Source organism: Trichechus manatus, unplaced genomic scaffold (genome assembly GCF_000243295.1).
Source record: "Trichechus manatus latirostris isolate Lorelei unplaced genomic scaffold, TriManLat1.0 scaffold00010, whole genome shotgun sequence".
Lineage (NCBI taxonomy): Eukaryota > Metazoa > Chordata > Mammalia > Sirenia > Trichechidae > Trichechus > Trichechus manatus.
In genome coordinates this window covers 15,352,453-15,365,510 of record NW_004443946.1, presented here as the reverse complement: position 1 = coordinate 15,365,510, position 13,058 = coordinate 15,352,453, and the positions used below count along the sequence as shown (strand labels likewise).

Here is a 13,058-nt window from a genome sequence, read left to right as displayed (position 1 = left end):
AGTATTACTACTACTGCTATTAAAATCTAAGCAAAGGCTTTCACTGCCTAAGCAAAAAGCAATACAAGATGGCAAGGATGCTGAAAAAATAAGAGTCCTAAAAAAAAACTGATTAAAAAACATCTGTTATTGTGGTTAATTTGCCACATTGCTATTAAAGCAAATAACTGGGAGTTGGGTGCATTGCTGAATAAACATTGGTCATACAGGGCAGCTGGGCCAGGTCTACAGGCTGAATCTCAGCCAAGTTGTGTCTATGTCTGTGTGTGTGTGTGTGTGTGTGTGTGTGGCAGTGGGAGAGGGGGTTAGCTCATCTCTTGGCACCACGCTCTTCTCTTCACGCAACTAACTCTGAAACCAAACCTTCTCTCCCATGGTTTCTCCTTTCTCTCCTGGGCTTTCCTTCAAAGAGCAGCCGTGAGGCCCACAGGGTAAGAAATCTCCTTCCTGGGCTACAATCCACGGCTGTCCATGATATCACCTGCTCTCACTTCATACTGCCATCTGGATTGTCATCTATGGAGCAGGGACCATGTTGATTTTTTTCATTCCCCACTGGTGCTCCGTCCACAGCAAATATTCCGTAAATACTTTTGATGACTGGAAGAGATTGGTTTAGAATGACCTGCAAATGAATACATGGCTTTTCTGAGGAATTGGAGCCCTCATGGCACAGTGGTTAAGTGTTTGGCTGCTAACCAAAAGGTCATCAGTTTGAATCCACCAGCAGTTCCTTGGAAACCCTATGAGGTGGTTCTACTCTGTGCTATAGGGTCACTATGAGTCAGAAGAGACTTGACAGCAATTTTTTTTTTTTTCCTGACGAATGAGCCATTTTTGACTGGAATGGTTTTCATTAGAATCACCAGGGGAGCTTTTAAAACTTCCTGATGCCCTGCAAACCAACCTGCCCCCTATTCTTGTAACAATTAAATTAGAATCTCTGTACAGTGAGGCTGAGTATCTAGGAATTCTGAATTAACTGGTCTGGGGTTGGCCTGGAGTTGAGAAAAACTGATTTACATCATCGTCTTCATCATTGTTTTTATTGTCTTCATCATTGTCTTTATTGTCTTCATCATCATTGTGAGGATGTATCAGGGCTTACTACTAAAGGCCAGGCATTGTTTCAGGCGCTTACATGCATTACATCACTGACTCTCACAAGAGGACTGGAAAGATGGTACCATCACATCCCCATTTTGTAGATGAGGAAGTTAAGGTTTAAAGGTCAGTAATGGGCTATAAATACTAGAGCTATAACTGTTACAGAGCTATAAATACCAGCCAGGGTGGGTTATTTAGTCTGATTCCAGCTCTTTCTCCTAATGATAACTACACTATTTGCTTCAGCTCATCATTTTAAGACACAAATTGTTTCCTTGAAAATTCAGTTATTCAGAAATCTTAATATAGACTCATATTTTTACCCACGGATCTAAGAAATGTTAGACCGCAGGTATAGTATGTAAGAGCGGTCCTGGTGGTGCAGTGGTTACAAGAAGCCTTGGTGGCACGGTAGTTAACGTGCTCGGCTATTAACTGAAAGGTAGCCGTTTGAACCCACCAACTGCTCCCAGGAGAAAGATGTGGCTGTCTGCTTCCGTAAAGATTTACAGCCTTGGAAACTCTGGGGGCAGTTCTACTCTGTCCTATAGGGTCGCTGTGAGTTGGAATTCACTCGATGGCAAGGGGTTTGTTGTATTTATTTTTTTGGTATAGTATCTATTTTTTGAGCTGCAGCTGCTCGCATTTACCACCAGATGGCAGCAGACACTGTCTATTTTAAACCTCAAAGCCAACAAAACAAAAGGAAAAAAATCTACAGTGGTGAGAAATGCCACAACTAGACAAGTAGGAGCAGATAACTAGTCTGAAAGGTTCATGTTTATTTGATTCTTTACCCAACAACTGTCAAAGGAATTCCTGATCTAAGCTCTGCTTACATTATGGAAAGTTAGGAAGACCACAGTCTGCTGGGCTGGCCAGGTGGGAAGGTGAGAGAAGTATGCTTTTCTGATCATTTGCCCTCCTGCCAGAGAATCCCTGGTGGTACAGTGGTTAAGCCATTGATTTGAACCCACCAGTAGTTCCACGGGAGAAAGGTGTGGCAGTCTGCTTCCGTAAAGATTTACAGCCTTGGAAACCCTACGGGGCAGGTCTACTCTCTCCTGTAGGGTCGCTATGAGTCAGAAACCATTCAACAGCAACGGGTTTGATTTGTTTTTTCAGGGTAGCCAAGGCCTTCCAGCTGAGTGACTCTTGATTGGTCTGGTCATTGGACTTTACCTTGCTCTTTTTTCTGGATCTATCTTCTGTAAAAACTTAGTCAAGCTGTGTAATTTCATTTAAAAAAGATTTATTAATTTCCTATTGAGCGTCTAGCACTATTAAGGATGCTATACGGATTATATAAAGTGAATAAGAATTGGAAATACAGTTGGGGAAAGAAAAAAATACACAAAACAATTCAATGTATGGTAAAGCAAGACAGGTGAGGTTTCTGTTGCTCTTTGTTAGCTGATCTGAAAATGGACTAATGTAGAATACTTATCTGACTGAACTGGAAAAATACAATTTTAAGGCTGGACAAGGCCTTAGAGAGCAGGACAGTGTTTCCCAAAGTATGGCCCCTGGACCAGAAGCATCAGCATCACCTGGGCTTTGGTAGCAATGCACATTCTCAGGCCCCACCTAGCCCTCCTGAGCCAGAGACTCTGGGGAGGGACTGCACCACCTGTGGCTTAAGAAGCTCTCCAGGTGATTCAGATACAGCTCAAATTTGGCTATTGTTCTTCCCTCCTCCCACCCCCACCCTGGACAACTTTATAGTTTAAAGAAACTGAAGTCTAGACAGATTGAGTGATCGAATCACAGAGCAAATCTATGTTTAAAGAATGCTAATACCTGGGCTGGCCAAGGTGTGGAGCTCCTTTCAGCCCCTGTATGCCACTGGCTGCAGCTGTGAAACATGACAGGGGATTTGTAACAATCACAAAAGGAAGTGTTCTCTCTGGGCTGGGTGGTGGGTGGCGGGAGGTTGAGGGATTTGAATTTGTATCTGTTGGTAGCAAATAATTTTTGCAGTGAAGTGTGCTTTGAGCCTAGGTTGGATGACCACATGTAGAGATGATGCAAAGGGGCTACGAGGAATGGATAAGTGGTCTAGTTGGTATTTGAGGCCCCTTCCAACTTCCAAATTGTGAACAAAGACAGGTGTTTGTGTGCTTCTTGAAGAGACAAGGTTTGAATCTAAAAAAGTGATTCAGATGGGGCTTTGGAGGGCTAAAGTGGACACAGAGGCAGGGGTGGGGCTGTAGGGAGGAACTAGGGGCAAGGCAGGCTTTTGAGTGCTTTTTGCCCAACATTACCCTGAAGACAGGAGATTATTTGGTTTGAAGGTGAATCTGGTGCTCTGGGGGTAACTATGGATGATTATAAAAGATGAAAAGGCCAGGGAAAGCCTCAGCATCAGGTGGGCCATACTCCAGTATCCTAAGTATATTCTGGAACAGCAGCAGAGTGATGGTACAGGTGGTCAGAAAGTAAAACCATTAGACCAGCACTTCTCAGACTTTACAAGCATTTGAATCATCGGAGGATCTTTCTAAACATGCAGATTCTGATTCAGTAGCAGGTCTGGGGTGAGGCCTGAGGATGTGCATTTCTAATAAGTTCCCAGGCAATGTTGACAGTGCTGGTCCAGGGTCCTCACTATGAGTAGTAAGGGAAGTTGCATTTAGCATTCCTAGACTTCCCCTTCCATGCCCACATTAAATTGGAAATAGAACCTGCTTCCAAGTCCTCTTGGGTTTAGTGACAGTTATCTCAGATTTCCAGCAAAGCCTCATTTCCATATTTTCCCAGAAGTGCGCTTGTATTTGTCAGGCTTGGTTTGGAAAACATGGTACCATGTGTAGGGCAGGAGCATAGCATAGTGCTTCAGAACATGGGGTATGGGAAAAAAATTTCTGGGTTTAAATCCCAGCTCTGTGACTACCATGTGGTCTTGGGTAAGTTCTCTCTTCTTCAATTTCTTTATAAAATAAGGTTGATGATAGTACCAGCCTCAAAAGTTGTTAGAATAAAATGTGTTACTATTTAGAGGGCAATTAGAACAGTGTCTTGAACATAGTGAGTACTTTTGTGGTCAAGCAACAGAGTCTACCGTATGTCAGAAACAACTGCCATTCCTGGCACTGTTTCCCTACTCTCATTGGATATTGTTGTTGGGTGCTGTTGAATCAATTTCGACTTATAGAGGCCCCACATGACAGAGTAGAATGGCCCCAAAGGGTTTTCTTGGCTGTAGTCTTTATGGAAACAGATCCTCAGGTCTTCCTTCCATAGAACCACCAGATGGGTTTGAATCAATTAGCAGCCTAGTGCTTAGTCATTTGCACCACCAGGGCTCCTTCCTCGTTGGGTTCCGGGGCTGAATCCGAAATTACATTTTTCTAAACAGAGCAGTAAACTCTGATTGACTCTCTAAATCAGTGTCCCTACAGCTCCATATTTCACAGTTTGGGGGGAAGTGAGATGGTGTTTTAACAAGGTTACTTTCACCGATAACCTCTCATGTATGCAAGCTTTTCGCTAATCCTCCAAATTGCACACTTCCAAAACCATATTAAGATGCATGTGAACAAGAAAGTTTGTCTTTAATTGAGGAAAAACATGTGTTCTGAGGTTTTAGGCAAACTTTCCGAAGGTTGATGCCAGATCTCGTGCTCCAGATGGCTCTGTCAGTTCAGCCAATAGCAAAGGGGAAGGCTTGGCTCCTTCCAAGTTGACACTGAGTTGCTGGTAATGAACCCCAGCTGTACTCACCTCCCTGCCTGGTCACACACCTCTTTGGCCCTTGAAGGAAAAGGGGCTTCAGAAATCAAGGCGGGTAAGGATGTGTTGAGCACAGCCCTGGCTGAGTGACAACTACAGCTGATATTCTTCCTGCACCCACTTTCCTACGGTCTCTGGTGACACCTGAGCTGCTGTGGGCGGTGGTTTCTTAGTGACAGACACCATCCTGTGCTTGCCCACATGCAGACAGCCCCCTATTCTGTGGTACTTGTCTGTAGAGAACACCAGGGTTTACCTTTCTAAGAAATCCAGCTCCTGGTGAGGTTGACCAGCAGGCTGCACCTAGCTCCTGACACCAAGAGTTGCTCATTCATCCCTGGCAATGCTGCTAACTGCCACTTCCACAAATGTTGCCTTGGAGATATACCCACCCTGGACTTTGGCCCGAGAGGCCACAATCTGAGCAGGGCCTTGTCTATGTCACTTGGCTAAGAGAAAGAGGCAAGCAGTCTTAGTACCGTGGCTGGCTCCACTCTAGGTGGCTGGCTCCAAGCCATGACCTGAGGAAGACCCTTCTCCCATTTTGGCATTCCTCAGTCAGTGAATACCTGGGTTTGCTGCTCCATCCTGACCCCAGCATCCTGCTCTCATCTCGATTTCTGTTGAGACTCTCAAAACAAACTGGGCTGCAAGTACATTATGGAAAAGGCTGCTCTAGGGCTCTTCTACAGCTGAGTCAAAGACGTGGACTCTAGAAATCACTTTCAGAGATTAGGGTCATGTACTGGGCAGGATGAGTTGGCATGGCCTCAACAGATTTGGCTACTGTCTCCCCAGTGTGATCAGAGGGGTAACAAGTAGAGACACCCTGAGAAAAATCCCTCACTTCAATGACTAATCCAATATTTAGAATTTTACCTAACAGATGAACCAGAATTCTGGAGATTTTTTATCTTCAAAGGATTCCACTCCAAGTCCGAATATTAGTTTGTTGCAGGGGTTTGGGGAGGGAGCTAATGTTTAATAGCAGCTGCCATGTGTTGGCCGTGTATGTATGTGACTTCGTTACAAACTCTCTTTAGCAATTGCTTGGCCAGGTTGTGAAGAGGTGGGAGTGTGTCTCAGGCTAGTGCTGGAGGGAGCTGCAGCTGCGTTCGAGACAGACGAGGTGCTCTGAAAATGGAGGGGAACCTGGTCTAATGATTTTCTCCAGGGCTGACTTTGAGGGTAGAGATAATGAGTTTCTGTCTCTTTACCTGTCAGAACACATTTGCTTCTTGAGGTCGTTTTCGTTTATTCTGACCCCACAGTTAGCTCACCGTAAAGAGGAGGGGTGCTGCTCCTTGGTTTATTTATGTAAGAAAATTTAATTATTCCCAGCAAGACTGAACTCTGTAGCTGGGTGCCGAAATTTGTTATTTCCTTTTTGTGGTTCAGGGATTAATCAACTGTATTTTAGATAACCTCTCTTTCTCATGAGTAACTCTATCCAAAATGAGTATTTTTGATTTTGCTATAGATGTTCCTTAGCCATGTGACCTGAGCAACATTTGCTAGGATATAACTGAGGAGGGTTGGATTATCCTATCTAGATACGGGAATGGAAATTTTGGGACAACGCTTCTAAATTAAATTTGTTACAAAGCCTTATTGGCAAAGTCCTAGAACCATGGCAACCAACTGGGGCAATGGTTACTACTGCATCTTCCTAACTTTAGGAACAATGCTTCAACCACCAAAGACTTCTAGAGTAGGGCTTCTCGAATTTTTAATGTGTATATGAATCACCTGGGGATCTTGTTTAAATGAATTTTCGGATTTAGTAGGTCTGGGATGGGGCTTGAGATTCTGCATCTCTGACAAGCTCCCTGGTGATGCTTCTGCTGCTGCTCAGTGAGCCATACTTTACGGAGAAGATTCCAGAACAGTGGTCCTCTAAGCATGCTTCCCAAACCTGCAGCACCACCAGGGGACCTGATAAAAATGCAAATTCTCACATCCATCTTAGACCTATGGAATCAGAAACTCTGGAGGTGGAGGCCAACAGGAGGATTTCAATAAGCCCTTCAGGTGATTCTGATGCATTCTCAAGTCTGAGAACCACTGTTCTAGGAAATGAGATTACATGTCATCATTTAGGGTATTATGCATTCCAGTATTTTAACAATCCTTTACTGCTGAAAGATTTCCCTTGGACCTAATCTCAAATCCTTTTTGTTTACTTTCCTTCAGCGTTTCTTGAGGTCATCTTTTTTAGGTCCTAATCATAAACTTTTAGGGCTAGAAGGAATCTTAAGACATGTTCTTATTCCTTTTCCCCAAGCTTTATGCTCCCCTACTAACCTTGCCTACCTATGAGCTTTCAAAGTAGTTGGTGGAAAGTAAAAGTTAAGTTGCAGAAATATCTATAACCCATTTGTTATATTTTATCAATGTTCATCATTTTCTCTTGTGTCAGAGGTTTGAACCATTCTACTTTCTTTGATACAGAGTTTAAAGATTTTTTTTTACAAGACCTTATAATTTTAACTCCTATACTAGTATCATAAATTTTTTTTTTTAAAAAAGGACAGGGCAATGGAAAAGAATAATTGAACTCTATGAGAGCTTTTAAGCAGTTTCACTGGATTTGAAATTAAATAGAGGCCTGGGGAGGCTGTTCTGGGGGCAAACAAGGCACAGAGCCAACGATGGTTGTAGATTGCTACAGAGGAGGGAACAAGTAGATAGCCACCAGGGTCATAGAGAGGTTTTTTTTTTTTTTTTTTTTTTAATATAAGGCGAGGGAAACAGAAAGGTTGCAGAGTAATGACAAAATTCTTGTGGTATTGAATTTTTTAAACTGGATTATATTCAGAAAACCTGATTATGGGGGAGAAGGGTATCAACTTCTCTCTCTTTCAGGCTGTGAAGACCTAATAAAGTGGACCCGCCGTGATTGTGTGATTAATAATTAGAGTAGGCAATCTTCAGCCCAAAGAGCAGTGTACTTCTATTGTTGGAAGGCTTTCTGGTGGAGTGGCAGCCCCGTGTGGGTTGCACTGAGGGCCTTGTACCTTAGCTCAGAAGAACCAAATTAATTCTTTTATTTGGGCACCTGGGGGACAATCTTTCCTAGTTGCATGTCTTGCTATTGACATAAGGGATTGCATCTATTCCAAAGTTCCCAAGAGTAGCTTGCCAAAATAGCTGTCTGCCATTGAGGGGGAAGTGGATGTTCTTAGGAGCTTGGAGTCAGGTGCTAGACTTTCTAGGTTCCCCACTGCCCTAGACTGCCCACCATCAGGCTTTGATGTTCCATATACCTTTATACCCCAACCAAATCCATTGCTGTCGAGTTGATTCTAATTCATAGTCACCCTATAGACAGTGTAGAACTGCCCCATAGGGTTTCCAAGGCTGTAAATTTTTATGGAAGCAGACTGCCACATCTTTCTCCCATGGAATGGCTTGTGGGTTCAAACTACTGACCTTTCATTTAGCAGCCAAGTCTTAACCACTATACCACAAGGGCCCCTTACACTTATACAGTGGTCTTTGCAAATACATACAGAAACCCCAAAAAGAATTCCATTTATTTTTCTTCTAGTAAAGAACTTTTCAAGTTGAGCAAAAAGGCATATCTCCAGATACCTGTGAAAAAAAGGCGAGATAAATGCATCGCTACAAATAACAATTACCAGCAAACTCACAGTGGGAAATAGCATGGTCACACATTTCCTCCATAGGACTTAAGATGTATGAATTTGGGAAGATGGAACAGCCCATTGATTTTGACCTAAATAAATGACCCAAGACATATGGTAACAAAAGCTGTATCCAAGAAATTGGGCTACAGCCATCAATTGCTTAACCATTTCCCCTTCTTCAACCCATGAACTTACAACATCAGAAACTTTTCTTGGTGGAGTGTGGGGTGCTAGGAAAGAAAGATGTCATTTTCACCCAGGTAGAGCATGTGATTGAATATCATGGGTAACAGTCCATTACCTTATGTTATTGGGTGGCCAGGTTCTCCAACCTGAAGAAACATTTCTGACAAAGTGTGAATGCATCAAGAATCTTAGAGAATTGAGTCGATCCCTAGTTATTCAGAGGTTGACCTTTTCTTTTGGAAAACATCCAGGATCCTGGCTTTTCTTCCTTTCAACACTTAATCTATCTTCTCCCTACTCCCTCCCTATACCCTACCCCCATCTCTTTTTGGACCTTTTCAAGGCTCATTAGGCAACTCAAATAAAGAGGGGTCAAAGAAAATAATGTGAAAAAAATGAGTGAAACTAAAAATCTATTAAATTGACTCATTAACCTTAGATCTGGAATAGTTTTGGGTAGGAGGAAATTGAAACTCTTGGTCAGATATGTTATTTTGGTTATTGATGGTCATCAATCAATGAGTTGATCTTTTTTTCAAAACCTAGCCACACCTTAAGTAATGTAATGATTTAGTTATTTGTAATTATAAATATTTTTAAAATATGAAGAATGTGCTTTTGGTTGTCATTTAGGTAGACAACAAATTGGCCCAAAATAATCAGTATGAGTAATATTTGTATTATCCATTATTTTCTTAGAAAGGCCTCCATATGCCTAGCCAAATGGGTCATACTGCCCCTCCCTCAAACCCTTAATGAATGAAGAAAATGAAAATGTACCTGTCCTGCAGTGTCATACAGTCCGAGCAGGTGTTGCTTGCCTCCCACTGTCACAGTAACTACAGAGAAGAGAAGAGGAGAGGAGAGTCCATAAAATGCAAGCTTTGACCAGAAGCCTTCACATTTCTCCATGCCAACATCTCCCTGGGCAGCACAGATAAGCATATGCTTCACCCATGTATATTCTAAACCAAGTTGACAGCATGATTTCCAAATGAAAGGCAAACTTAGGCTGCAGTAAGAGCAGATGGGCTGAACCAAGTCCAGATTTCTCAACCAAGATAAGTATTATTGGAGCCACTGGGGAATCTGTAGGCTGCTCATTGATCCTTACTAACCCCATTGCCATTGAGTCAATTCTGACTCATAGCGACTATATAGGACAGAATAGAACTGCCCCATAGGGTTTACAAGGCTGTAATCTTTACAGAAGCAGGCTGCCACTTTTTCTCCCATGGAGGGGCTGGTGGGTTCGAATTGCAGACCTTTTGGTTAGCAGCCCAGCACTTTAACCACTGCACCACCAGGGCTCCTTATTAACCAAAAAAAAAAAAAAAAAAAAAAAAAAACTCATTTCCATTGAGTTGATTCCCACTCACAGCGACCCTGTAAGGGCAAAGTAGAACTGTTCCGTAGGGTTTCCAAGGCTGTAAATCCTTATGGAAGCAGACTGCCACATCTTTCTCCCACAGAGTGGCTGGTGGGTTTAAACCGCCAACGTTTTGGTTAGCAGCTGAGCTCTTTAACCACTGCCCTCACCAGGTGTAGCCTGAAGGAAAAGGATGCTGGACCCCTTTCCGGTCATACTTTCTTCTTTTGTTTGGCACGAGCCACCTTTCAGGATACATTGTGAGCAACTTCTCTGTTAGAAATCTCTGCTTTTACCCGCCTTTGAAATGATAATAAAACCTTGAGAACAAAGAATATTAACACAACTGCATACTTTGTAGTAAAGTAAATAATTAAATGAAAAAAACTTAACAGTTATTAAAATTTTTTTTTAATTAAATATTCCTGTGCTTTAGCTCAACGGATTTATTACCACTCTGAACCTTAGTTGTAGAAGGAAGTGTATGGGTTTGCTTTCAAAAACCTAATGGATGTAGACAGAGCAAAAGTAGAGAGCTTCATTTACCTAGCAGGCTTCCCGCCTGGCCACGCAATGTGTCTTTCAGTGAGAAGAAATACAAGGATACGAACCACTTTGTACATGACTGGAAATGAAATAAAGTCTCAACTTAAAAGAGACTGAGACTGAGCAGATCAAACGCAGGAGTAGCGCAATTTGCTTGGAGAATGGACAGGACAAATTTAAATTTCCAAAGAAATTTAATCTTTTAGGAAAAAGGAAATAAAATATGAAGGACCATATGATTTTTCCTAGTTGAGTTAAAAAAAAAAAAAAAGAGAGGTGTGAAAATGCAATGTAAAGTTGGTTTTTAAGCCCTCCTACCATTAGCTGTGTAGGGAATGAGAACTAAATGGAATAGCAACTTTGTAAAACCACATCTCTAATATATGCCAGCTGAACTCTCTAGTCTGCTGCTCAGAGTTGCTGATTTGGTGCTGATTTTACTTCTGTTTTCAAGTCATGGGCTACATGTATGCAAAAAAAAACAAAAAAACAAACAAAAAAAAAACCCCGTTGCCGTTGACTTCTGAATAGCTCATTCTTTGAAAAGCACTTGTTTAAAAGCACTGCCTCCCCAGACACTGGGGACTATTTTTCTAATCCACTCGGATCAACAATTGTTCAGCTCGATAACATGGCTGCGGCCAGTCAAAAGAGCTTTTAAACGTGTGTTTGCAAGTGTGAACCCACCTCAATCCAATGCGAGTCACCTCGCTGACAGAAGAGCTTTTAAATATTTTGACTTCCTTTCACAAGCCAGGCTAGCAATGGAAACGAAAGTGAGGCCGCGTGGCCCAGCGCTTTGTCCTGTTTTATTTTCCTTTTTGTGTGTGTGCTGGTAGATGAAAACCCAGTCAGATGTTCCTGAAATCTGCCTAAATGGTTTCTGTAATGACCAAGTCACTACCTAGTCATGAATCAGGAATGAAGGGAAGAAATCCAGCTATTACAACATGGAATTTCCTGCCTGCAGTGAGCCCGGTACACGCAGGCCAGGGGCAGCTGTTCCTGAGACCCCTTGGGCCATCCTATGACACAAAGGCCTGGGGTCATCTGTGGAGCAAGCACTAGAAGCCTTGTCATCCTCATTGCCCTGCTGGGCACTGTTAATATTCCTAAGCAATGGCTGTGACCTTTGTCACTGGAGCCTGGAAGTGCCTGCTCACATTTTCCCCATTTTCTCAAGAGAACAGTGATTCCCTCCAGCCTGCTTTTCCTCAGGCCTCACCCTTTTCTCCCGGCTTTGGCCCCAGAGAACCTCACAGGCCTGAGCCAAGCGTGAGCTCAGGAAGTTTGGGAGGTTGGCTGAGAGTCTGAGCACAGCCTTGTCGTCTTCTTCCCTTCCTCAGGGGACCATGATCAGTGTTGGAATAGAAAGACCATGTACATTTCCTTCTGTCATGGAGCATGGAGAAGACTAGTGATTTACTGGCACAGCACCAACACAATGCAGTGTAGTATATACTACGCTAGAGGCGGCATGGTGTGTGTGTGTATGTGCGTGTGTGCACGTGTGCCTCTGTGTACAACTGGTGGAGGTAGGTCAGAGAAGGCTTCCTGGAGGAAGAGATACCTGAGCTGAGACCTGAAGGATGGCCAAGAGCTACCCAGAGTGCACTGGGAGAAGGTGATCTTGGGAGATAGTGCTAAAGGGGTGACTACATGGGGTTAAGCTTCCCTGGATCATTAACTTAGCTTGATTCTAAAGGCTTTGTTAAGCTATGGAAATCATGAGTTCTTATACCGAAAGAAAGTGAAAGAGAACGAATTAAAAGAATTCCTTTGGGTTAAAGTGGAATGGTGGTGGTGGCAAAGGGTGGGGGGGCTGACATTTTGGGGTAGAAGCCGTGTTGACCTCTCAGCTTTGCTATGCAGTGACTGTTTACTCTGTTGTAGGCCAGCCTTGTGGCAAGAATCCTAAAGGAAGGGGGCAGAGCTTGCGCCCTTAGCTCTAGAAGTCGCTTTTATTCCTTTTTTCTTGTTCTCTTATTCTCACATCCTGTCTGAAGAAGGAAAAGCTGATCACACAGTTGATGCCAGAGGACAGCAAAAGGCAGCTAGAGACAGATCCAAGTGTCCATCACACATGGCGGGTTGTACAGCTCATGGCTTTGTGAGTCCTTATCTTGGATTAGCAGTGGATGTCACCTTGTTTGCCAACCTGAGGTCTATGAGGTTCTTTGATTTGGAAATGAATCTGTCACAATAGCATAGAAAGAAGGTATTGTCAAACAATGCTAATGGTAAATGTGCCGGTATAAGTTACCGTTGAAATCGAGTCATGGCAACCCCATGTATGCCAGAATAGAACTGTGCTCCAGAGGGTTTTCAGTGGCTGATTTTTTTTTAAATATTTTATTGTACTTCAGGTGAAGGCTTACAGAACAGATAGTTTCCCATGTAACAGTAACACACATGCTGTTTTATGACATTGGTTAACAACCCCACAACATTTTAACCCTCTAAATTCT

The 13,058-nt window shown here is 42.9% G+C and overlaps 1 protein-coding gene across 2 annotated transcripts in view; it reads right to left on the bottom strand.

The window, feature by feature from the left end:
* RHOJ (ras homolog family member J) overlaps positions 1–13,058 on the bottom strand; it is a 100,108-nt gene that overhangs the window by 12,403 nt on the left and 74,647 nt on the right. For both annotated transcript variants that reach the window (XM_004370935.1, XM_004370934.1), the window contains one exon: positions 9,456–9,514. In XM_004370935.1, the coding sequence (XP_004370992.1) occupies positions 9,456–9,514 (59 nt within the window). The remainder of the gene's footprint in view (positions 1–9,455; positions 9,515–13,058) is intronic.